This window comes from Heliangelus exortis, chromosome 2 (assembly GCF_036169615.1).
Source record: "Heliangelus exortis chromosome 2, bHelExo1.hap1, whole genome shotgun sequence".
Taxonomy (NCBI): domain Eukaryota; kingdom Metazoa; phylum Chordata; class Aves; order Apodiformes; family Trochilidae; genus Heliangelus; species Heliangelus exortis.
Genome location: NC_092423.1, coordinates 21,093,189 through 21,120,456, shown reverse-complemented (window position 1 = coordinate 21,120,456; position 27,268 = coordinate 21,093,189). Strand labels below are relative to the sequence as shown.

At 39.1% G+C, this 27,268-nt stretch overlaps 1 protein-coding gene across 2 annotated transcripts in view; it reads right to left on the bottom strand.

Annotated features, from left to right (window-relative positions):
• CUBN (cubilin) overlaps nucleotides 1-27,268 on the bottom strand; it is a 140,407-nt gene that overhangs the window by 107,890 nt on the left and 5,249 nt on the right. Inside the window, exons 7-22 of one of the 2 annotated variants that reach the window (XM_071735142.1) lie at nucleotides 24,968-25,094; nucleotides 23,400-23,568; nucleotides 22,545-22,676; nucleotides 21,261-21,356; nucleotides 20,600-20,721; nucleotides 18,141-18,327; nucleotides 16,311-16,429; nucleotides 14,839-15,073; nucleotides 13,835-14,016; nucleotides 12,903-13,065; nucleotides 12,511-12,701; nucleotides 8,561-8,717; nucleotides 7,752-7,930; nucleotides 7,118-7,280; nucleotides 6,661-6,877; nucleotides 5,495-5,625 (exon numbers count right to left, since the gene is read on the bottom strand). In XM_071735142.1, coding sequence (XP_071591243.1) covers nucleotides 5,495-5,625; nucleotides 6,661-6,877; nucleotides 7,118-7,280; nucleotides 7,752-7,930; nucleotides 8,561-8,717; nucleotides 12,511-12,701; nucleotides 12,903-13,065; nucleotides 13,835-14,016; nucleotides 14,839-15,073; nucleotides 16,311-16,429; nucleotides 18,141-18,327; nucleotides 20,600-20,721; nucleotides 21,261-21,356; nucleotides 22,545-22,676; nucleotides 23,400-23,568; nucleotides 24,968-25,094 — 2,570 coding nt within the window. The remainder of the gene's footprint in view (nucleotides 1-5,494; nucleotides 5,626-6,660; nucleotides 6,878-7,117; nucleotides 7,281-7,751; nucleotides 7,931-8,560; nucleotides 8,718-12,510; nucleotides 12,702-12,902; nucleotides 13,066-13,834; nucleotides 14,017-14,838; nucleotides 15,074-16,310; nucleotides 16,430-18,140; nucleotides 18,328-20,599; nucleotides 20,722-21,260; nucleotides 21,357-22,544; nucleotides 22,677-23,399; nucleotides 23,569-24,967; nucleotides 25,095-27,268) is intronic. The other variant, XM_071735143.1, reaches the window with a different exon arrangement.

Genomic DNA, 27,268 nt, shown 5'->3' with positions numbered 1-27,268 from the left:
TCATATCTTAGGTGTGCTATTTTGGATGCTGTATACTGCTCTACACACTTTTTATGAGCCAAGGGGTATAAATACAGAAGGTGGAACATTGACTGCCTTAGAAATGTCAGACTTCTGGCTACAGTGAAATAAATTCAAGTGTAGATGCTGCTATGATCATTAGGAACAGCATAAATGAGCCCACATTTTGTCAGCCAACTCTCTTTTGGTAACTGGATTCCTTTGTACGTTCTACTTCCAGCAGGAGCAGTGGCACTCCCCTTTTTGCACTCACCTCACTAACTCATCATTTGAAGCAATAATAGTTTCTTAGTGAAAACTGTTTCAAAAGTTACCAGGAAAAAGGCACTTTCACTCCTTTTGCCCAACTTCAGAATGCAGCCTAACTCCATAAAGTGATTATCGTATGCCTGAATAAAATATGAATATATTATAGTTTTAAGATATTTATTGCAGCTTACGAAAAACAGAAGGCAGCAGCAATTGTAGAGGACAATCACACATCTTGCCTTGCCAGTGTGTGAGGTTTTGAAAGCCACTCAATCTCCTTTCTGATTTTGGTACTGAATGTGTTTGCTCGTCTGAGAAAAATGCCATAAACGGCAGTAACCCACTGTGACAGCCAACAGTGGAGAAAAATGCCAGCTTTTGTACCACTCACTCATGCAGTCATGCATACTGCAGAAAATTATATCCATGGTTTTTTCCCATAAAGGGATGTTGATCATTCACCACAATTCTAACGAATCGAAAATAAGAATAGTGTCACATTTAAATAGCAGTTTTCCTTCAAACTCACCGTGCTGAAGGAAAACTGGAGACATTCATGTAACACTATGCATGTTTAGGAAACAAAGGAAGAAACTATCACATGAAGTACATGCCTCTCGACAGGCACTGGAAAAGCACATCTGCCCTTCAGGGCCTTCTGTTACTGCTGCTGGCAGATGTTAGGCTTAATTTTTCCAAGAAAGCACACAAAGGCCCTTTGTACTGTTTCAGACCCAAACTCCTTAGAAACACAGGATACAGCTGTTGAAAAACCATCTCCAGCTCTCTTCTACTGTTTTATATATAAACAGACATACTAAAGAGTCATATAACCTGAGCATATCATTAGGAAAAGCATAAATGAACCCACATTTTGTCAGCCAACTCCTCTGGTAACTGGATTCATTTGTTACATTCTACTTCCAGCAGGAACAGTGGCACTCCCCTTTTTGCACAAGCTGCAGTGGCCTAACAAGTTGCCAGCTGCCAGCTGATTGAGCTTTTTTTCCCTGGGACTCAGGATGAGCTGTGTAGATGCCCAAGATGTATGCAGGATTTAAGCTTTTTATTCTGTCACATCTCAGCCTCATTCAACCATGCCATGTACCTGCACGCAAGTACTGATCAGACCTCACTTTCTGTTCCTGTCATTGCTCATTTAGCTCAAGAGAAAAGCCAGGCAACATCCTCCTAATAAACACTGGGTTCATTTAGTGTGATGGGAACTGAGATCTGAAACTTGTACTCAGGTCCCAATAAATAAGACACACAAAGCTGCATGTCACCTTCAGTTGCACCTTTAAGTCCATGGGTTCACAAATATTTTTCTTTCTTTCTTCATCCTTCTCAAACTCATTCACAATTCAGGATGATACAGAGGAAATATCTATCTTTTACCAAAGCCAGGGAAAGACCAGGAATAAAAATTATATCAGGAATGCAATCTGCTAAAATCCTTTTTAAGGCTGAATTTTCTCAGCAGATAAGATAAAATGAAGCCTCTTTAAAGAAACAAATACATGGGGAAAAAAAAGAAGAAAAAGAAAACAAAAAAGCACCCAGATTCCCAATTCAAAGTAAACCAAACAAATTTCCAGTATTTGTGACGAAGCTGAGGACAACAAAATGCATACACTGATGCTAGTGCTATTCCCACTGAAAAATTGTGACCTGGATCTTTCAAGACCCTGAGCAACAGTTTTAGAAAAGACAGAGCTCTTTCAGATATTTTTCACTGGGTGCTTTGTGGTGTGGTCAGCCAAGGTGGGCTAAAGAAAACTAAAATCTACCATAACATTTGCATGGCTTTAATGACATTCATCTATCTGGTAATTTGAGACCTGGATTCTAGGAAATCCAAACAGTACCAGACATTCCCTTCAAAAGACAGAAAGGCAGACAATAACTAATCATCTGAAGTACAGAGAGTTAAAGCAGGCAATATGCATTTTACACAACTGAGTATTATATGAGCATTTTTCACAGATTTCCATTTGTATCTCTGCCATATGACTATTCACAGCTACTATCTGGCAGACTGTTAAAACAATTGTTTGTGCTTTATGGACCATGGCTGTTGCTGTGGAATTCAAATTTTTTGACCGGAAAATTTAACTCAGCCAGTATTTTCAGGCTACTTTTCAACTAATTAATGTGTCACAGATAAACCACGTAATAAAAACATTGTTTGCTAAGATACATAGAGAAGAATATACCTTTTCCAGTCATATTTGCATATTTGCTTGGGTTGGTTTTTTTTTACTCCTCTTTTTTTTTTTTTTTAGGGGGGGGGGAGGGGGGGAGGTCGGGAGTGTGTGGAGGTGGGGAGGTGATAATCTTATCCATCTTTTCAATAGCTCATTCTCTGTAAAATAACTCCAGGCAAAAGCCCATTGAAACATCTAATATAAACCAGAACAGCTTTGACCAGTTCTGATATTGGTTACATTCTAGCTGGCTAAGAAAACAGCTCAAAAGCATGAAGTATTCTTATTGCACAAGGAACATTATTAGAACCATATTTTCCTTAGTAGAAGAATCAAACTAGGCAGCAGATGTAAAGAAAAAAAATCCATAGCTTTTAGATATGACTATGTCTAGTAATTTGCTACTTAGTGTAACTGGATATACATGAAATTAATATCAGGCCTAAATATCTTGCAGTGGGAAAACTAAACTTGATACAATTTCAGGAAAATTAGGAGTTGCTTCTCATAGCAAAGACCACATACATACATGTGTTTGCCTTCTCTCAGGCCCCAGCAGCTCCAAAACTCTCAATTCTAATAAAAAAATGAATGTTAGCAGTCCAGCATTTATGACAACTTTATAGTATTGCTATGCTTGTGCTGGGACCAAAAGAAACAAATCTCTGTAAAGAAAACAGATCATAGTTCCAACTTCTCTATAGGGTTATTACTCACCTTCAGTAGTTATCTGCTACTTGCCATAGTTAGGCAAAATATAGTGGTTGAAGTGAAAAAGCACTTATTCTAGCTATAATAGTTCTAGGTAAGAGAATAACTGAGAGCCCAATTTACCTGAGTAGTAATAGAGACAGCTATGGGGAAAGAAAAACATACCTGTTGTTTAGAGTTTGAAATGAGAAATTACATAGTTCTGCTTTCTTACAAACAGTTTCTAGTTGTTAACAGCATTGAAGAGAAAACAGACTTGTATTTTAGAGGAACAGTTTGAAGTCATTCCAGAGACAGTGTTGATATAGTCTGAACCCTCACACAGTGCATGTGTTTTGGATGAAAGATGAGAAAATCAGTCACTATGGTGGTGGTAAAGGAAGGGAATATAAATCACAGGAGGCAGAGTGGTGAAGCTGGACTTTGGGTTCATCAGCACTGTGATAACTAACAAAGCCAGAGGAACAGATGGGGTTGCAGAGGGACAGAAATCTAGACCAAAGTTAATATTTTGATCTTGATGAACTGTGAGAAGAGCTACTGTAAGAACAGTTAGGAAGGAATCAAATCTACCCATGGAATATTAATCCAAAGTGAAGTAAAAGAAAAAATGTCATATTAATAAGCAACAATCATATTTACAGAAATTACAGTTGGCTGCTGAAAAACAGGCTCACAAAAGACTTTCTTTATAAGGCATATAATTTAGCAACCTCTCACTAGTTAAGAACTCAGTTTTCAAACTACAGAATCATTCTTGGAAAGATTTTTAAAAGTAGAACCTGTGTGTTGGCTTATTATTTTCTAACAAATAGAAATTTCCTCTTTTAAATAAGTCTCATTGTATCTTAATTATTTTAATGACTTTTTGGTTTCCATGCCACATAACTCAAGTATGAATGAAAGCAGATGATAAAATGGATTATTTGGATTTATAAGCTATCTGGTAGTGAATAGAAACACACTGGCAAAATCTGTACTGGTCTCGCCTACACACATACTTGTGAGATTAAATAATAGCCAAATTTTCCAAGCTGTCACCTATAAAAAGCAGTTATTTTTCACAAGATAGAAATTACAATTTTTTATATTTTAAAATAAGTTGGATAAACTTGGAAAGTAGAAAAAAAAATTATTAAAGCAACTAAGAGCAAACAATAAGTCATTGGTAGCTTATGTATGCATAGAATGAATACATAATAATTTCTGGTATTCATCTAACAGATCCATCATAGCCTTCACACACACAAACAAACCAGCTAGAAACTGGTAAATTACGGATACACAAATAACCCAGATACAAAAGTATTTTTTCATTTTTACTTTTTTTCATTGTCTCAGCCTCCCTCTTCTGTGGTTTAATTCTGCTAGGCAGAAACTATCCCTCTGCCCACATAAACTGTGTTTAGTATTCAGGAGCTCAGTAGCAGATCCATCTTTATTGTGCCTATGAAACTGGTAGTTAGTCCTTCACCAAGAGGCTGCTTTACCAAGTGCATCTCAGTCACTGCTAAAACTCTGTTGGTGCTGGAGAGATGTGCAAACTCTGGATCAGCTATGGCTCAGCATAGTTTGAGCATATAGCTCAACTATGCTGAGCATAGTTGGCTCAGCATAGCATAGTGCTGCTCCCACCTTGGAAAACCATTAAATAAATTGGAATTCTGGGTAATTCATCTCCTTTAGAAAACTAAGGGGATGAACAGTCATCCTTCTCTTCAATAGTCTTTTCCCCAGTGATGTATAACTTGGCCCCTCAAAAGGAGGTACTCAAAGAACAGATTTAAGGCATAACAGGAGCCTTAAACCTTCCTGGAGACAGCAACGTTGTTCTCTGTCATTATAAAGAGAACAGCTTGTGAATTCTGGTTATTTTGCTGCTTTACCAAATTTTGTCCTATATGGCTCTCTCTGCCCATCATTGATATTTCATCTTAATAGGGACTAGATAAATTTTTATGGCATCTAAGAGTCTCCCATTCAAGTGAGTGCTAAGCTTCCTAGATCATGAATACTCAGCTAAGAATGGACGAAGCAAATACTTCTCCTAAATAATTCATGCAGTTCTGCCATGTCAGGTCTTACCAGCTTTTTAAAGAAAACAGCAGTGTTACTTACAGACATTACTCTCTGCTCTCCTAGGGAGGAAGAACTTTTGAATAAAGCAGATAAAAACAAAGGGGTAGAAGAAGCACCAAAGCAGTCTTCAGTTATCACATAAAATAATGTTTCTGTTTCTTGTAGTGTTCATTTACAGCAACAGCTGAAAATATTTAATTTGCATAATGAGCAGACTTGCATATTACCTTTTGATGCATTCAGGGAGATATAATTAGCTGAGAAGCCCTCAGATGCAACACTGTCGTCAGTCACAAAGTACAACGTCATCATGTTGCCACCACTAGTGAGAGATGGTGGAACTGACCTTCCACAGTACCTGCAGCAAAAAGATGCAAAAAGGCAAAAGAGGCAAAAAGATGCCTCAATTTAAGTGGCAGTACTTTATAAAGTGACTATTTAACTGGAAAAAATTCAGCTTTCCTGAGAAGTTTGAACTACTACAGACACACAAATGTCTCCTTTTTATGATACAGATCTCAGACATATCATGGGATTAAATAGCATTATACATGTACAAGGGTGCAAATCTAACTGGTGTGGCAAAGTCAGAGAAGAAACTGTTCATCAAGTTGCCAAATTCTTACTGAAATTATTCTATGCTGTACCTAAAATGCATTCTGCTCTTTTGTAGGAGTCAGAGTGGCTGGCCAAAGACTAAGGTTGCAAAACACTCCTTATTATAATAGAGTCAATTGCTCCTTATTTTCCAAAATACTTCCATGGTAGCCAGCTACTTCACAGGCTGTAGCTGCAGCTGGATACTGTTCACAAGTAATGTAGATGCTCTTGAATTCTAGGGCAGCACAGAAATTTTGTATATACCCAAATGGGGAAAAAAAATATGCTTCTCTAAGATAAAATCATGTATCAAGAGAAAGAATCACCCATCAGGAAAAAGTGAAAGCAAAATTCTGTAAAACACAGACTTTGGGTTAATTTGTGCTAATATCCAAATTCACAATCTTTCATGTAATCTTTCCTTTACTTCTGAAAGTATTACAAATCATGTCTTTTCCTTGGCACGTATGCTTTTCTATTTATTTCCTATAAATCAAAATGTTGGACCTGGACCATTGTCCCACATATAGAAACCTGTATTTAAAAAAAGCTGTCCTCTTGACACAAGGTAGTTCACCCCAGTATAATACTTATTAAACATACTTCTGACTCCATGGTCAAAGAAAGTAAGCTACATTTACTACTCAAAGCAGAAAAATTGCTGGCACTATTTCTGAGATGCAGAGAAATTAATCTATACACAAAATTTTAGGAAACAAATAAGATTCTAAGACCTGCAGAACAGTGTTCATTCTAGAATAATTCCGCTTTGTAAACTAATGGACATATTCACCTTCCCAATTCTTGCAGAGTTCTGTTGTCATATATTTCAAGATAATCCTTATTGCATCTATAATCAAATGCCAAGTTAAATGAAGTGAACGTCAGGCGGATAAGGTAGCCAGGCTGAATGTTGATAATCCAGGTACAGTTAATACCATGTGGGTAGACATCTGGATGACCAGGACTTGTAATGGTTCCCGCTGGTCCAGTGAGAGTCTCTCCACATACTGTAGAAGTTTAAAACATCAGATTAAATATTTATTTGTTTAAAAATAAAGCACTTATAAAACTGGATATTTTTCTTTCTGAAAGTTCAGTCTTTTTTCCCTTGATGAATACTAAACAGCAACTGATTCAGAAATTATCTCCCATTACACCATCATAAAACCTGATGTCCAACTTTCAGTGCACAGGAAAATTTGTAAAGTCCCAGCACGCTACAAAGAAAACAACAAAGAAATCTTTACCTGTGTCTAGTGGCCAATATTCAGCTCTGAAGCCAAGGTTGGTAAGAGAGGAGGCTCTGAATTTGACATAGAGATTGTTCCGTGTAGATTGCACTCTAGAGGGTACATCTGTACCACAGTATTTTCCCAAAAGACCAGAGTCTGTGTTGTTGCCATCTCGGACCTGAGGAACAGTGTATTCAAAATATCCCATACAAATTTCTATGACTTGAATTTGTAAGCATAAATGAATTAATAAGAACCATACAAAAGAGATCCTTAGTAAGTCAAACCTTACCCTTTCTTCAGCATGTGCCCACCACAGGCACATATAATGCAATCTGATGACTGCCAGAGAAGCACTTTCCCACCTAAAACAAGTTAGATCTAGAAAAGCTGAGATCTTCCACCCTCAATAGTAAGTGGCAGGTAAACCTCCAAAACCATCTGTCTAAAGACAGATGAAATGGTCATAGCATCTTTAGAGAACCAGGAAAAGATGTGGGGTCCCATTATGAACTTGGAAAAGGTTTTGTATCTGCTGTAAGAAGTGCTTATGTCTCAAGCAGTTCTTCTTTGGTGAAGATGAGTAGGAGGATGAACATACAGATAAGAATCAATCTGGTATTCATAATATCTGTGTATTATTCTTTACCTCAATGTAGTCCAAGTCACAAGTGGTTGTATTTCGAATTTGAAAGTCAATGAAGTTAAGAATGACCACATTGCCAGCTGGCTGGGAGATGATCCACTCACAGGTCTTCGGGTGAGGGGATGTCCTGGGGTAGTAAGGTGAATGGATAGTGCCTGCTCCAGACAAGGAGCCTCCACAGGCTGCCAAGAGACACCAAGAATCAGTTCTTGTGATCATTGATTTCAAGGCAATCATGTCTATCAAGTATCTTGACTGACAACTATCAAGTATCACTATGGGATTAGAAGAAAATCACCTCTATAAACCTATCCTACAGCATCTACTACAGATAATCCAAGTATTATTAAAAGAACATATTAAAAAAAAACATATTGCTATAACTGAAGTATAAACATGTATATACAGAAGACCGATCTAACGGTGATCAAGAAAACTTATGGATTAAATTCATTTGTTTCACACACAGATAGACATGGTGATTAGGAAGTAAAAGATAGTAATAAAAAAAGTAAAAATAGTTACTCAGAATTACAGTTTATGATATAATCTTTGGTATGCTAGTGCTAAGTGATTTATCATTAACAGAAGCAAAAGGGGGATGCATTTCCAAGTACGGTAGGAGTGTCCACAACTGACCCACTGCAGACAGTACCTTAGCATTTCTGAAAGTATCAATAAATAAATGAACTTATTTTCTTCTTTTGTTTAAAGTTTGTTGAGACACATTCTGTGGATAATATAGCACAGAAATTACTGGAAGTGTCCAAATTACAGATCAGTTCACTGTGCCAGTCACCAGTTCCTCTTACCAACTTGATATATGGCCCTGAAGCTAGCCCTTTGAACAGATGCATCAGACTTGAACTTGATCCAGAGGCTGTTGCTGGTAGAAATTATTGGAGACATAAGTGTGCTATGACAGAATTTTCTAATAAGAGAAGACATCTCACTGTCACCATCTCGAACCTAGTCATCAAAAATAAAATAAAATAAAACAAAACAAACAAATGACCAAAAAAAGCAAACAAAAAATCTCAGATCATAAAAGTGTGGGGATCTGATATCTGGATATAATTATAATATCGCAACAATTGCTAAATAAAAATAATAACAAAAAAGGAATTCTGTTTTGCTTATTTGTAAGAGGTACAAAGAGCCATCACAAGCACATGATTTACAAGAGCTCAGTGGAAGGATCAGCACAGAAGACACACACACACTCTACTGTCATAGGACATTGGGATAAGTCAGATCTCTATGAACCACAGTTTTAGTACAATCTGAGCATAGGCTTCTAAAAGTGACACCTTTAGTCAGAAAGAGACAGGTAAGGTGCTCACTTGGGGAAAAAAGGGATATCTGTAATTTTCTTGCTCTGGCCATATAGTTTCTAGTGATTTTTCAATGGTATTTCTCCAGAACAAGCACATGTCCCATCACACCCATACATCAACATAGCCTGACAACTCACTAAAAGGAGATGCAACTCTGAACCCTCAAAGCAGTGAACAGGTATACTGATGTTATTTCAACCATCCAAAACATGATAATGGCAATGAAGCTATATCAGGAAATCACTTCCAGCTTTTACCTTCTGCACTGCAACTGTACTGACCTCAATCAATTTGCCCATCAACCATTAGTCCTGACTATTAAGGGTGCTAGGAGGAAAAAAAGGTATTTACATCGCTGAACTTCAGGCCCTGAACTCACAGTCCATGGGTTGGAATAGGTGCATTCAGAGACCAAGCAGAACATTGGTATAGACAGAAAGCTCTGAACAGCCTCTGAGGTGTTCTTATCCCAATAGGACTTCCAACAAGCTGAGATCCATAAAAATGGATTCATTGATATTTGTCCAGGAAAAGAAATGCTGAAAAGAAAAGAAGCTCTTTTCTGCTGTAAAAGTGTTAGTAGCTTTAAATGCTGCTTTAGTAGCTGCTTTTAAATGCACCTGTATGCTCCCAACCCCAAAAAGTCATTTAGGTGAAATCACTGGCAAAGCCAGAGACATTCAGCTTTCAGGTCTCTTCTCATCACCTCTTTTTTTTTTTTTTTTTTTTTTTTTTTTTTCTCAGCTGTATTCCTCCATAGGTTGGGTGAGAAAGCAGGATACCTTTGTCAGTGCCCTGGTGAGCTGCCAGTGGCTGGCCTGCTTTCCCAGTTTTTGTAATCTTCAGCTGGTGATATGGCTTTCTGACTAATAGATATTTTTAATTTCCCTGGGACTTGAGTTTAAAGCGTAAATGTTATTCTGTGTTTACATCAGAGCACCTTAGATGAGAACTTGTGCTGGAATATTTAGAACATCTTTAAACAGCAGTGAAAATTTCCAGAACTACAGTTCACATGAGTTTACATTTTTTTTTACCTGATTGTCCTAAATTTTTGCATAGTAATAATTGGTCCTCTAAATCAACATCTTTTATGTCCACCTAGAAGGATAGCATGGAGAAGGAACTAGATTGACTAACACCTTACCTTTGCAGCACCAGGTCACATTCTTTCTTAAATAGAAAGTTTTATTGTCCCTAGTTTCTTCCTACAGACCCCTTGTCCCTGGCTACTCATTCCTTCATAAAAGACTAAACATTCCTTCCTGAGCGAGTGCCTGTGGGCTGTCTCTGGCCCATGTGGAAACTGCAGGTTTCCTGGTACCACCAGGGATGGGAATAATCTGCAACTTTTCAAAGTGATTAAACAGTTGTTGGAGAGTGACTTTTAAAGTAACTTATACACCCAAAAGCTATCTTTGTAGCTGTAATTCATTACAAAACCCAGTAATACAGTATTTTAGAAAAATGCAAGTGGAATATCTAGGCTTTGATAAAAGAGCACAGTGCTTTAGTAGCATTGATCATCCTGTGCAGAAAATGTTGGTCCTGCTCTGGGCTGAGTGAGAGGGCAGGAAGAAGAGGAGGACAGAAGCACAAGGAAACTGAACAGCTTGTGACTGATCAGCAAACAGTGAGGTAAATGCCTTGCTGAACTAATACAAACTGATTGAGTTCAACAGAAATGGGTTTGTTTCTCTGGCTGCTGTGAATTTAGCTGCCGTTCTGCCAGCAATTAGGCAAGAGGAGTACTAGGCCAAACAAACAAAAGCTGTCTGTTTTGATTAAACACACTTCCCCTCTCATTTCAGAAATTAATTACACTCCATCCCAGCCAGAGTCTCTGAATTAGAGGAGGAGGGAAGGGAACGATGTCAGCACAATAACATCTTTTAAAAACAGATTAACTGCATGGAGCTCACAGGGGCCTACTCCTGGCTTGGTCAAGAAGAGATTAAACACAAAACCAAAAGCCACTGCAATGTAACTGTGTAAGCACCAGCACAGGACCCTGCTCTACCCTGCAGCCGCAGGGCTTGCTCCTACCTGCTTGGCTACCATTGCTAACAACCGGGTGTCTGGGCCTACTTTGTTTCACTTCTGTTTAGCTCTGTGGTGCAGCAACAGTTTTACACAGACAGCAGTAGGCAGCAGTTGTTCCACGCAGGAAGAGGTATTTATGGCTGTATGGAGAAATACAGGCTGGGTATGACAGCAGACACCTTGAGACAGAGTGCAAAGGGGAACAGGAATGGAGTGACAGAAGAAGGGGCACAGGCCAGAGAAGTAAAGAGCTTGTCAGGCCCTGAGAGCAGCCCTGAGGGCTCACTGGCACAGCCCTGTCTTCCCTGCAGACACCACATGCTGCCCAGCACCCCCTGCCAGCCCCCAGGGCCCTGCATCCCTTCCCCAGGGACGCTGCAGCAGGAACAGTCCCCTGCACCCCACAGCCCTGACTGGCCTGGCCATGGCTGTGGGCTCTGCAGAGCCAGGCTCAACCCCATGCCCGTGTCCCAGCCTGGCCTTGGCTCCCAGGGGGGTTTCCAATATCCAGGGCTGCCCTGCTCCTGGCCAGGGCAGTGGGACAGGCCCCGTGCTGCCTCTCCAGGGAGCCCCCATGGCCCCAGGAGCTCTCACCCTGCACAGCACCATCCCAAATCTCTGCCACGGTCAGGTAAGGAAATGCAGACCTGCAGCTGGAGAAAACTGTGTTTAGGGGTAGCAGAGAAAAGATAAAAATGGTACCTAGTGTACTTAAAAGGCACCCTACACTAGTAAAATAGTATGTAACATGGTATGTAACTACAAACCAATGAAGTTGGTTAGGTGAGTTAGGTGTAAAAGCAATTATAAAGATCAGTTCATGTGGATCCCAGATAGCACCAACATTACTATTGTATTATTACTACATTTTCCATATAGAAGCATTTAAACTATACTATATATTTTTTCTATAATTATATTTCGACAAATAACAATTCTTGAATTAGACTTGAAAGACTGCAGTTATACCGACATCAAAATTTTGCCTTTACATATATGTATATATGTAATTTGTATGTATATATAAAAATATTTGTGGTGTGCTTCCTTTTTGACCAGCACCATAACTCTGGAAAATACTGCATAGTTGCGGTAGCATTATTTCTGTTTTCTTGTATTTGGCATGCATTTACCAAAGGTCTAAACTAAACCTTAGTCATGTACAGCTGACTAAAAAGTAGTGTTAAGGCAGACAGATTTTCATGTTCTCTTAGCTTTGATCATTCCAAATGTACAGTCATCTCTTTTAGCTCCTTGAACCCTAATGAATTGATTTAGTCATTTGACTAACACCTATTTCTTCAGTGGCTCCTGGGACAGAAATTATGTGGTATAGTTTTGTATGCACACGTAATCAATATCAACAGATTAAGAGAAATCACCTCAATATAATTTGATGAACAACCAGTGTGACTCTCCAGTTCCATGTGGGTGAAGTTGAGGTATACTTTTTCATCCTCTGGCTGTCTGATAATGTAGATACATTGTCGGTTGTTGACGTAAGGGTTAGGCCAGGAAGGAGATGTGATAACCCCTTCACTACTTGTGTAATTTCCTCCACAACTTGGATCTGCTATGTTAAGAAAAAAAAATATTCACAAGTAAATGAACTGTTTTAGTTTAGGTTGATTCTGTATAATGGCTGGAAATCAAAGAGCATTTCTGTATTATTATAAATAGTACAAATAGCAATTTTTAATTACATCCATTCATGTGCTGTTGACTATATCTTGGAAATGTTACAGACCAAATTTTAATACTGAATTTTACTTACCAGGCAATGTTGTATAGAGGATGTAGAAGCCTTTATCAGTAACTAAGTCATCAGAGTGAAAGCGAATCCATGCATATGGACCAGTGGTTTGGAGTGGGGGTGGAGATCCAGTGCTACAGTATTTACCAAGGACAGGATCTTCTGGAAGAAGACCATCTCGAATCTAGGCAGAATGATACATCAGTGTTTAGGATCATTAGATGTGTGCCAACTGTGAGCAATACCTAAGGTTATCACAGGGGCCTCAGAAGATATTGTAGATGATAGGTGAAGCCAAAGCTTCTAGAAAGTTTCCTCCAAACACACAGTAACCAAGAAAGAGACCTACATAGCTATGATGGTGCCCCTCAGAGAGTTACCAAGGGTTCTGTGAAAAGGGAATTAGAGTACCAGGAGATCTACTGTTGAACTGTATTCCTGAAATCATGCCCTGCATTGCACAATTTTGGAGAACATGCTATTCCAAACCAACTTCTCATTTCCATTACTGGGTATTGGTGAATTCTGTAACCATTGCTGGGACTTGAGAAAAAGCCCTAAGCTCACATATCAAGTCATGGACTGTACTATAATATGAATCTATTAATCCCTTCCCCTTGTAGTTTTCCTTAGTTTAATTCTCTGGGGGTTGACATTCAACAAGGAGTTTGGAGACTGAACTTTGTAAAACAGTGAAAGCTCCCCACCAGGTACTTGGCCTGAATCCCACCCTCTTTAGTCACAAGATCTCCACTGACTCCAGTGGAGTGGGATGCCATTTTCTTTCTGTTATGCTGTCTGTGTGCTTTGATTGGAATAAGTATAAATGATCATTTTAATGTGGAGTTTAGCTTTCAGACATTCCCCTTCTGTACATGCAAAAAGTTTTGAAATATCTTGTTTTGCAATAGCATAGCCATAAAGTGTTGTCATAATCCACAATTAAACTTTACCTCTAAATAGTCATAACTGCAGTTTTCATGATTTTCTAGGCTCAGTGTGCCAAAAGCAAATGTGATGAGGAGGCCAGGAGTGGTTGAGATGGTCCAGAAACAGTCTCTGTTTACAGGATAGTTACCAGGGTATCCTGGAGAGCTTATTGAGCCATAAGTACCCATCAGCTCACCACCACATTCTAACAGAAAAGAAATACAGAACACAGTCTTTCACATCACGTCAGTGCAGAAAATTAATTTTCCTGTCATGTCAAAACTAGGTACCACTCTGGGATCCTGAATAAGTTCAAGAACAAAAAGCAAGCCAAACAAACCATTAAGTCACTTCTTTTTTTATATTTTGCAATTTATTCTGCAATTAAGTTATAAAAACAGGACTAAATAAAAAAAAACTATTTAATGATCTTCACAGTGAAAGATTATCAATTATAATGGAAATATTTTGGGGAGAAAGTTAAAAAAAAGTTGGATTTACAATATTAATCTGAATTTCTGTACTTTCTAGGTAATTTGATAGTTATCTCTAGAAATGCATTGCCATGCTTCCTGGAAGAAGCACACATGTGGTGTTATAAAGAATGCAGGCAGAAATGTACAGCAAATAATTCCCAAAAGCTCACAGATCATTTGAAATCAAATTCCCAACAATCTGTCATGTTTGGAAAGCATGGTTTGAAAATTCTTGTTTGCTTGAAGTACTAGATATTTCTTTGAGAAGAGAACTAATCAGAAGAGCAGCATCTCCAGTAACACATGCTTTTTGGGGGTATTCCTCACAGGAGGTATGAAAAGCCTTAATAGCAGAAGAAAATTATTCATGCAGAGATCTAGAGTTGGAGTTTAAATGTTTTGAGCTGACACATATGCCTGCATTTCAGCCTCACTCCCTAGTAAAATACTATCCTACCACACCTAACATTTCCTAATCAAAGGAAACAAATAATTAATTTTGCTCTAACACCATGAAGATATTAAATTACTTGGCCTTTCATCAAACTTACCAGGATCCCGAGACTCCCACTGAACAGTAAAACCTCCAGCTGTAATAGTGTAGTTTGAGTAGAACCAAAAATAAAGGGAGTTGTGGGAACTGAAAAGCTCTGCAGGAGGTGAGGAACCACAGTATTTTCCCAGCATGTGCATTGATGGTGAAGGCCCATCATGGATTTGAAGGAATACTGAGTTGCAGTCATTACTTGCCTCCAGTGCGAAGGATGGGAAGACAATACGCAGAATCTAACAAGAAGTTACAAAGTAAAATAATTTTTTTTTTCCATCTGCTAAGACACTGTTTATGCAGTAACTCTGTATAGAGCAGAAATATGTGTTCATATAGGTGTAAGAATCTATGAGCTTTGGAGCCATTAAGTCAAATCATGAAAAGTTCCAGGACAGAAGAAGATATTAAGAAGAATCTTAAGGGTAAAAAAAAAAAAAAAAAAAAAAAAAAAAAAAAAAAGACAGGAAATAATTTGGAAGGGAAGTTTTCTGGGGAGACCTTTATTTCTACAAACTACATTGACACATTGACATATAACAGACACATTTCCCTGTGTCAGTTACCTATGTGAAGTGTATATATGTATATATTTCAAGCCATGTGAGAGGCTTGAAACACAGCATAAAATACTTCATTCCAGGTTTCCCATGACAGTGTTCTCACCAGATAATTAACATTTCTCATCCTTGCTATAGTTGAAAATATTGTCTGGGGAGTTAGAAAATGAAATTATCTTTCTGTACACATAGAAAGTCAGTATCTCAGTAAGGTCACTGTAGATACACAGCTCTGCTGAAGACAGTAGTGGCTATCAGCCTTAAATCTGAGGATATGTCATGTATATATAAAGCTGTATAGGCCACTGGTTTAAAAAAGTATTTAATTCATTTTGGGAAATGCCAAAAATAGATCAAATATTTAGACACCAATTAGTAATTCTCATGCTAAAGTGTGAAGAAACATATTTTGTAGCTGTTATTTACAGCACAAGTGGAACTGTTAATTGCAGAGCAGAATCAGAATATACATTTCAGTGCAACACTTAAAAATTTCAAATGCTTTTATTACACAAAGCCATTGACCATATGGATTCAGCATTCCGTGTTTCTGAGGCTCAGAAATCAGAAACATGAAATTGTTCTGGGGATCACTTAGCTCATGAAGCAGCTGTGGAGCCCATCAGAGCAGAGCTTTTCTCATGCAGCTACTTACAGATCACACAGTCTAAAGCAATGTAAAAGGTAGTGATAGGTGATGTCAGCTTTCACAAACTTATCACAGATTTCTAATCACAGTGTGTTTTCTTAAGGTCTCATTTTTTGGTGCAATGATTGCAGGAATGAATAACTTCTAACCCTCAACTTCATAGGAGAGACCTTGAAAACACAGCCAGGGGTAACTCTTAGACTAAATGCTCTAATGAGCTGAGGGTCCTGCAGAGCAAAGGTTTCTTTAACCTGAACACTATTTTACCTTGTTGGGGTTGGTTTGAATAACCCAAGCACAGCTGACCCCATTACTATACTGCTGGCTGTTTGGGTTGTTAGGATAACTGAAAGTCCCCCTGGAGCCTGAGAGATGTCCACCACAAACTGTAGAAAGGAAGAAAATTAAAGAAATATTAATTTGTGCTATTACTGCATAGAATTAAACAAAATTTAACATTCTATTATGGTCTTTGCTTCCTAAACATTTAAAACAATGGTGAAAGTTACATTCTGTAAAAGACTTCAAGATTTCCTCTAAACTGGAATGACATAACAAAAAGTGAGCAAAAATACCCCGTGAGAGAATAGTCCCTGGAAAAAGTATAAATATTTTCCACTGGAACATGTGGATACTGCCAAAAGATATTGACTCTGTCTCAGGAAAATATTCATGAACTAATTTGTTTCCAGAAGGCTACCTCTGCACTGAATCTTTACATTTTCCACCTGAAGCAGAATAACATTTTGAAGCTAACATGATGTAAAATTGTCTTTCTCAGTAGTGGTACACCATGAAGTTATCTGATGTTCTATTGGCCAATTAGTCTTTTTGGTCAGATTTCTGGGCCTGATAACACCCTTCATGGTAAACCCTGGTCTCTTCTCTTGCTGAGCCATTCAATGCATGGGAGCTGGGAACTGGGAATCCCAAACACCCACAGAAAAATACATCCATTAAGCACCAAAAATACAATGCATACATAGCTGCAGCATATAACAAGCAGATGTAGTTTAACATTCAACTAATGCTAAAGAAATATTCAGTTCTCAAGAAAATGAAATATTTTGTATCAGAGAATAGCAAAAAGAATGCAATTTAGTTCAAAGTGTCCAGCTAAAGCATCTCATCATTTCTCAACTAGATTCAGAATCACCATTTCATAAAATGTATCATATTTCCCACAACTGGGAAGTTACAGAATTTACTATATTATAATTTTTTAGTGGATAAAAACTACTATTCTATCCTCTACATTGTGAATGGTTGAAGCACACTTTTTCTACATGTATGTACAGAATAACAAAACTTACTGCTTAGATATTTAAGGAAAATAGAAAAGACCTTGATGTAGCTCCAAAAAGAGCAGAATTCACAGTGGCTTGGTGAAAGTTTTCTATATTCTGTGAAAAATTAATCTGCTTTCTTTGCAGCAACCTGCAATAAATATGAGCCACCTAACAGATGGTTGCCAGAAGGATACTCACTGGAATGCTATCCTGACCTTTCAGAATTAAAATTAGTGGCAAATAAATTCCAAACAAACAGAAAAAAAATATATTAATAAATGAATAGAAATGTTAAAGGCTGGGCCTTGAATTGTTCTATGAAACTCAGTCTCCCATTTTCTTCGATAACATTTCTTTTGTTAAATTTAAGTTTGAAAGCCTTTTCTGGCTTTTTGTCCTGATTAAAAATCTCAAGACCCCTCAGCTTCGTAACAAATTATATAGTATACACAAAAGAGAAACATTAATCTATTTTCTTGTAAATCAGATCCTCTTTCCCAACCAGCTTACTTACCAGACCACTTTCTCAGAAACAAAGATCTGATTTTAGGATGTCTGGCATCTAGTCAAGACCAGTGGGACTGCAGATAACTTCATTGTCACACTCGTATTGCTAAAGAAAGCAGCTATAAATAAGACCCATGGAAAACTCTGACTGCAAGGGACTTTGGGTTGGGATCTGCAGTCCACCAAGAAGGTTTGGTTTTTTTCCCATCACAATTTTGTTCTTATTTATATATTAATTACATATACCAAGCATCTAAAGCCTGGGGGCCCATTTCTTCTGGGGAGGAAGTCTTGGACATACCTTGCTGGGCAGTCTGGCACTGTGGTCCTGTCCAGGTGCTGGTGCACTCACAGGAGTAGCCATTGATCCCATCAATGCAGCTTCCACCATTCTGGCATGGGTTGCTAATGCATTCATCAATGTTCTCTGTACAGTTAGGGCCTGTCCAGCCTGGATTACACAGGCAGTAATAGCCAGAGATCATTGCCTACAAATATAAACAAATGTAATAAATTTAATGAGACTGGATCACCTAAAGAAATCAATGTAGTCACCAGAAAGACTGATGTTTCTTATTTTACTTATAAAAATAAAATATATATATTAGTATAAAATATTACTTGCTTTATATGCAGATACAAGGGCAAAGAAATAAAACATTTGGAATTTAATGGCCTTGATGGTAACTGGTGAATGCCAAAATAAACCCGAAGCCAAAACAACTTTTTCCTTTTTTTTTTTTTCTTTGCAGAGCTCTTTCAAATTACTTTCTGAAAAATCAAAATCTGTGTTAATCTAGCCATTTAGAAAACTGCTTGTCTTTCAAATGATCATCCTATAAATAAGTGAATCATAGTATCTAAACCTTATAAATAACAAATCAAGATAATCGTGGTTTATAAATAATTTTTCTCAAGCCTGGTCTCTGGGAAGTCTGCACTGCAGTTATGTGGGCTGTTAAGTTTTATTTTCACAATGAGCAATGTTAAATGTGAACAACTGCATTGCCTTCCCTGCATTATTCCTCATTCTGTATGCCTCTTTTTCATTTCTTTTGTCTCAACCTTCATTACTTCTCATTATAATCAAGACTTTCCATATCTCTATTTTAATTTCTTATGTGTCTTTCCTTGTATTTCTTGTTTTAGACACCCCTTTTATAGGTAAAGCAGAACATGGTATTCCAAGGTAAATGCTAACAATCCCATTTTTTATGCCATTCAATCAATGTGCTGTATTCTTTTGCATTCTGTTCATGTCCAGTGTGTCCTAAGCAGATTTCCAGTATAATAGAAAAGGTTTTCCCTGTGTATTTAGGACTCAGAATGCTGCTGTAGAAGACGAGATGTTTTCTGATCTGAATTGCCTGATTTTTAATTAACATTGCATTTCATCTGTCATTACACTGGCCAAATATAGCTCTGCTCTTCCTCTATTTTATTAGATACTTCTGTAGGCTCATTACTGAAGTATCTGGCAGTTATTATCTTCAAGTAGTAGTTTGTAGCCATGAAAGTAGTAGTTTGTAGTCATGATTACCTGTGGTTGAGTGTTAATATATATTTAGGGGAACATGTCATGTCTTTTAATAGACTGACTAAAATAAATACTTTCTAAATAGTCAGAAAATGTAATTAGATCTGAGGAAAAGGCCCCTTAAATAGCCAAATGACAAGACAATAGGTACCCACAGAAAAGAGAATGAGGAATGCTGTAAAGGGAGGTGATAATATCTTTTCACACAGAAAATGGGAAAGGTCCTTAAGATCATTGAAACCAACTGTCAACCTAACACTACCAAGTCCATATTGTATGTCTCATTTTCCCTCTGTCTCCCACCATCAAAAGGAGGATATCCACAGACCAATGTGGACAAATGGAATCAGAATCTCCTGGTATAAAAAAACTAACATTTGCAAACATTTAGATAAAATCATCATCATAAATATCCTCCACAACAGAATTATCAAAATCCCCACATCTGCAGTGTGGACTTTCCTGAGCACAGCACACCTTGTTGAGGAACCCAAAAGGCCTTCACTGGGTCCATGTGGACAAACTAAATGATTGCTGTGGGTGAGAGTGAATTCACACCACTGATCAGTATAGGCTGGAAAAACCTGGCTACCAGCAGGAGTAGAAGCAGTTCCCATGAAACAGCCCCTCCATACACATATAATCAGCTTGAGACTCCAGGGGGGCTCTCATAAGATCAGTCTAGGCACCCATAACTAAATGTACTAGATATTATCAGGCTGAAGATCAACAAAGGTACTGGTTTTATTATCACAGGTATTTCCTCCATGATCTAAAGTGGTAAATTACTTCCCTGTCCCACCAGAGACAGCCATTCAGTTCTCACCCACCAGCACCCCATCCCTAGCCTGGGACACCAGCTACTGCTTCCCCCAAGCAGCATGGTTATTAGTGCCAAGATTCCTGCCTCTACTTGAGACACCTATAAATTGCTTGTGTGCCCTGAAACTAATTCTGTTTTCCCCAGGTGTATCTGTTTATCTCCTACTCCCTGTTTGACCTTGTCTCATTAGCTTCTGTATGTCTGCACTCAGCTTTCAGCCTCACCTGTCTCCCTGTTGGTACTGGCCACAGCAATGTGACATGTTCCTGTGTGACCTGCACTGGCTGGCCCTGCTCTGGCAGGGGGGTTGGACTCAATGGTCTGTCAAGGTCCATTCCAACCCCTAACACTCTGTGATTCCTGTGACTTTGTCACTAACTGCAAGGAGCCCAGCACTTACCAAGCACTGCCCATGTGCACAAGGGTTTTGCAGCTGACAGACATCACTGAGAGGAGAGCACCCATTTGGCCCATATCCACTTCCAGTGTACCCAGATGCACAGGAACAAAATGGTATTGGCCCTTGGGAGATGAGTTGAGATACAGAAAGTAATTCAGTCCTCTTACAATGACAATATCAACTATGGCAACAAAGATCCTTGACATTCTGAAGCATGTAATTCTAACTTATTTGAACTTTTGGTACCTTTCCTGGTCAGTATCCAGTTTGAACAAAGACCCTGCTGATGCTTTGCTCTGGGTATTTGAGAGCCAAAGGTCAAGTTTGTAGGAACTGGAGGGACTAGTCAAAGGGTTTTTATGGAAAGGAAAAGAAAATTAAAAGCCGCTGAAATTGGAAAACCACATCAAAATAAAATGGTGAAGATCTCCACATTTTTATGATGAAATCTGCTCTTTTGTGGAGCTTAAATCTATTTCTGTCAGTGTTTGTGGAAAGGCCTGCTAGTTTCAGCTAACCTGCCTGTAAACTCCTTTGGGTGAGGTAAAACTGACAGTGGAGGAGGGGCTGCAGTATAAATATGTGAAGTGAATTCAACCTAACCAAACCCTGCTTGAGATTCACATTGGTATTCCTTACAGTTCTTAAGAGAGAATGTTACCTGGTGTTGAGGTACAAGTAGCCAAATGATGGCACCCTCCATTATTTATTGAGCAGATATCAACCTGGGTACATGTTCGGCCATCTCCCTCATAACCTGTTCAGAGGTAAATATCAGTCAGTTGATCAGAACCCACATTCTCTGTCAATTGACAGCAAAACAGTCATCAGGTGGGAAAAATACAAATTCACGTTGTAAAATTATAGTCTTTGGCAGATACAAAGGAAAAGTTGACATCCCCACTGAAGTAAAATTTGGCATATTTGTTGTGGTTCCTACCCTGCAGGGACAGATTCTGGTTGTAACTGAATCCTCCCATGATTTTAGAAAAAAGGTTTATTAGTACTAGCCAAATATAGGTGAGATCAGTGAGGCCAGAGCAGCTCAGCTCTCTCAGCCACCATGTGCTGCCCTCCTTAGGCTTCAGGACTCAACCAGAGCCAACCCCCTCCAGGCTTCCTGCTGCAGACCAGAGCTGCCCTTGGGTCTCAAACACAACATCCAGCTCTTGCCAGGATGCTCAGCAGGACCAAAGCACTGCAGCACAACTCTGCATGGCCAGAACTGAGGTCCTCTGCAGCACACCAGAATTTGTCTGAGGCCACATTTCCAGTGTGGTGAAAGCTCTTCAGCACTCAGTAACTGAGCCTTTGCTACCCCTCCCCCCCCCAAGTCTATTGCATTTAAATTGCAAGTGAAAGGTGAATGAGAGATGCTTTTTCCTGCTAGTATTCCTAATAATGATACCATGCATTTCATAAAGAATTTTACAAATTCTAAAGATGGAAGTCATGACAGCTTGATTTGCACTACAATGGAAAAATTGCCTTCTTAGACAGCATTCAGAGCGTGACAATTACCAAGGCATTTTTAAAGACAGACAATACAGATGATTTATGGAACACAGGATACTCTTGCAATTAATACAGACATAATGACATGACTATTATAATTACGCAATCCTTGTTTCCCATTAGTGATCTTATAAATGGAAGTACTTCATCAAATCAAGGGTTTAACACTGAAAAGGGCTACCTAGTACAAGAGAAATAGATTAGAGGATCATCATTAAGGACATACTCTACAAAATGTTCATTAATAGCTGAAGCAGTTTAAATATATTTGGACTCTGAATTCTATATTACAGTATTGCTTTGTGTGTATGATACTTCTTGATGTTAAACCAATCTTCAACATCTTAAGTGCCATAAGACACACTTCATCCATTGAATATTCATCTTTTAAGCCTTTCCACACTTTTATCTACACAAAAATCCATTTTACCTGGTGGACAAAGCCCACAGTGGAAGGATCCCATTGTGTTGATACACAGAACCATTGGTGCTGTTGAGCAGCCACCATTGTCAATTTTACATTCATCAATGTCTTGGCAACTGTAGCCATTTCCTTGCCAGCCTAAAAAGAAGCAGATGAACGACATTAGAAGAGACACTGCCTGGTCTTTTTATTTTCTTCTTTAACCAAATCTTTTCATAGAGCAGAAAAATATGACTTTTGAATGTCATTTCATGAATACAAGATAAGAACTGCCACTCTCATTAATAACGAAAATTAAAAACAGGTTAAAAACACAACAGGGTGGGGAATCTGTGTGCAAGAATGATTTATTCAGCCTGACTTCTGGATATTTCAGAATCAAACACACTTTAATCTAAAGAGGAGGCAGTTCTGCTCTAGTGCACACATCTACAATTTGCAGTTGAGCTTTATCATAATTATGGTTAAATACTACAAAGACTCACCACCTGCACAGCTCGGGAAGAGGAATCACAGGTTATATGGCTTAAGGGGACAATTAGATTTTTATATGTCTTTGAGGCAGCGAGCATATGGACATAAAAATACCTCAGATCTATTACATGAAAGTTATAGAACAGGATGGATGTGAAGGTACCTGTGGACATGAATGTACATCAGACCTGTTTGGATGCTCAGTTTAGGGTAGGATAAATCATGTGTTAGAGTCAGCTGCCTGTGTTACCTAGATAAGACATAACCTGCAGGCATTTATTCTCTAGAATACAGACCACCTACATCCTGTGCCTGTGCTTGTGACATACAGGCAGTACTACCTGCTGCCACCACCCCCCCTCCTGAGAGTACGGAAGGCCATGGTACCTGTGGGGCAGGGATCACAGGAGTAGGAGCCCGGTGTGTTACGGCACTGCACGAGTGGATTCTGGGAACATGGAGGATTAGGAAGGCTGCATTCATCTATATCAGCACTGCAGGCAGGGCTGCCAGGAGGGGACATCCAGCCAGCCTCACAGATACAGTGGTATTTGGGCTGCCACAGAAAACATCACATTACATATTTAAGACAGAACAGTCAAGGAAAGTTCAGAGGGAGTTAATTTTATAAATTAGCTCTTAAACTATAGCAAGAAAGCTTTCAGGGCATTACATAATCTGCACATTCTGTTTAATAAGTTGCTTTGGTATTCTTATTAGTCTACTTCTTCCTCTGAATCTACCTATTTAGATTATGGAAGCAACAACAAACTCATTGATTGTGCTCATAAAGGAAACCTGTTGTTTACCCACAAAACTCCCCGAGAAAATTAACAGTAATTATGAGCTGTACATGAACATAATCAAATGTCATCAAAGTGCTTTTTAACCAGGGTAAGCAGATCACTGTAAGCAACCTGAAGTGAGCCTGGCTGTTCAGTAATCTGTGCAATGTGCAGTGCTGACATTAAATTGCCAATATACATTGTCTCTGAGGAAAACAATTTTCTCCCTAGTAAACTTTACTAATGGCCAGTATTTATCCAGCTTTGGTCCAATTAAAGCTGATGGGAGCTTTATTGTTGACTCACAGTAGCAGACACTGTTAAGGCAACATTGAACCCATTTGAAAAGCTTTCTCTACAGAAATGGGCAGAAAACAAGTGATGAGTTGTAAAACTTCTACAAAACAAGAAAAGGAATTATTTTATAGCATAGCATGAAGAATATGTGGTGTCTCTGGAATGGTGCATGGGTGTATTATGAGTACCAAGGAGCAAAGGGTGCTGCTTTGGAGTGGAAAGAGCCAAAGCTGGCATATTCAGTACATTCCTCTGGGGTGAACACCCTGTACCCAGATTTTCTCCCCAAAAGAACAAGCTGGCTTGCTCTGGAATACTGTGCAATTTCGTGCTAGCATCCACCCAGTGCAGATGCTTGGAAATCTGGGTCCTGAAGTCAGAGACTAAGTCCACAGTGAGGAGCACCAAGTAAAAGCAGCAGCCACCCCAGCCTCTGTGTACCCCAAGCAGCTTCCAGGCCATTGACACAAATGTACCATGGGTATGCCTTTTCTCAGGAAAAATGCAGATGCATTATGTTTGTCATTCTTAATCATTTACGTAACAAAATATTCTAGCAACTTAGAACTCCCCAGATGATGAACACTTAGAATATTATGTGTCAAGTAAGACTTAAGACTTTCCAAAGACTATTCCCCATCTCCCTATGGATGTAGTAGCAGATCTAATACCATGTCAAGTAACTCTAACAAGACAAAAGGCATTTTAAATTCTTTCCGCTGTCCTTGGGACAACAGAGATGTTAGTTTATGTTGGACAGTGTCATTTCTTGCTGTTTTTCAGCAGCATTGTGTGCTACAGTTTTGTGGTGATCAGCATTATTCGGTGCTTCTTCACCTTGTACTTACATACAATGTATATGCTGTTCCTTACCTTGTTGGGCTGATCCCTCTCTGCATCTACACAAATGCCATGCCCACAGAGACTCTCAGATCCTCCCTGGCAGTCATCAAACTTTGAAGCACAGTGAGGCCCATAAGTTTCTGGAGTACAGGAGCAGCTAATGGTGAAAGCAGGCAGAAAAATCAAAGTGTCATCTATATATAGCACTTAAAGTTCATATATTGCTGTAATAAGAGATCTTTCCCTATTCTTTTATTTATGTGATGTTCCTCATGAAATCTGTCTATTTAGCACTACTGACAATCCCACTAATGATTATCCACAGAGGCAAGGCTTGTGTTCAGCAGAGACTCAAGAATCACATGGACTTGTGCATATCCATGAGTATCTGACCCTAAGGGAGAATTCATAGCCTTTAGTTAGTTTCCAGAGAAAAAGATGTGTCTAACACAAGACTGCAGAAGAGTATAAGCCTGGAAATTGCCACTTCAGTCAATGAGTGCCCAAAACTTGTGTTTCAGCTTATGACCCTCATATGATGCCAATTTTCTAAAATCCTACCTTGAGCAATAGGTAGAAAGGCTATGTCTGGCCTGTCCCAGAGAGCAGGTTACCTTAACACCTGCACCTCAGCATGTGACAGATGTTCTCTCAGCTGCAGCCTGAGGTGGGCAGGAGGAGGCATTTGAGGCTGATGGGGTGGAAAGAACAAAGCAGTGGGATGAAAGGATGGATCCTGCAGCAGGGCATCTGGCTTGCAGGCTGACAGATGCATTGCATTATTTACAGGGCACATCTCATAGGTACATAGGTGGTAGAACTGAAATTGGGAGCTTCCAAGCCATTGGATAATGTTTCCCTTTTCTCTGTCCCTTTACTAAACCCTTTACAGGGACCAAATCTAAGGCTCTGAAATCCAACTGAAAGGGACCTAAGCCTACAGAAAACCTCCTATCAGTTCACCATTTTTTAACTAAAATGACAGTGAGACACTTATTTGGATGCAAGTTGTATGCTGCAACATCTGCTGATGTCTGCTCCTTACAGAGACACATGACAGGTACACACCCCTGATGAATCACTTTTAAGCTGGCTAATGAAAAATACTCTGTAAGAGCATTTATATGCAGAATTTGAAGCAGGGTTTTCCAATGCAGCTGATCTGAACCTTGGAGCGATGCATCAATAAGCTGCTCTGGTCCCTGCCAGGATGTCACATGCTCTGTTGAAACAGCAGTTTGATAAGCCAATTGCAGGTAATTAAACACTGCACCCAGGACAAGCAATGTGGATGAACTTGGGCTTAAAAAATCCACAGTAGCTTAATGCTTAACTGCAGTACTATAAGACAGAATGTTGATTATTTTAAGAGAGGGCAGATAGACCAACACCATCTCACCAGTGCTCTAGCTCAACCTGGGTACTCACAGAGGCAACAGGCCAGGGAACCAGATCATTTTTGCATATTCAAAGGACATTCAGAGCTTCATGTTCATTTCCCAAGAACACAGCAAGGCAATCAGAGTGGTTCTGAAGGAGGAGCACAATGGCACTGTCTCCTGCCTAGTCAGGCAAAGATTAATCTGCTACCCATCTGAAGTGGCTCAGAGAACAGCTTCATGAATCAGGTCATGCTGCAAAGAGTTTCAGCCAAATTGCCATGTACTGCTGCTCAGTGCTGTCCTGGTTCTCTTCCATTGCTGATGTCACATTGTGGTGAGGCCTCCATCAATCTGATTGTAACACAAAAGTCTGAGGGACTTGGGGATTCTCACAGTCTTTCATTTAAGTGATGCAGTGGTCTGTTAATGTCCTGATTCAGGAAGGTTTTTCCTGAATACCTCCTCTTTTCCCTCATACTTCACAAATTGCCTGATTTATGGCTTGAAGCACACAAGTAAAGAATATCTGAGCAAGGAGGAAAAATTGCATTATGCTCCATTTGGCAGTACCTAATCCAGTACAGCCCTTCACCTGGCATTAGCACTGGGGACTTAAATATCATCTTTTTCTTTACATGCAAGTGCATGTAACTACACCACAGCAGGAGTGGGGGAACCTGGGTTACTGGACCCCAGGAAAACTAGCAGCAGTGTTTTCACACTTACTGACAAAAGCTGTGTCAAATTCTGCCTGTGGATGGATTTTGCATCTGAGGGGTACTCAGGAGACAGACAGACAGTGTGCAAAGGGAGACAGTGAAGAGAGTGAAGTGGGGCTGGGGAGGGAATTCAACAATCCTTCAATAGCCTCAATAATCCTGAGGGCATAATGCAAAAGGAGGAAGATTTGTATGATTTATGAAGAGGTCTTATTTCACTTTAGGAAGCT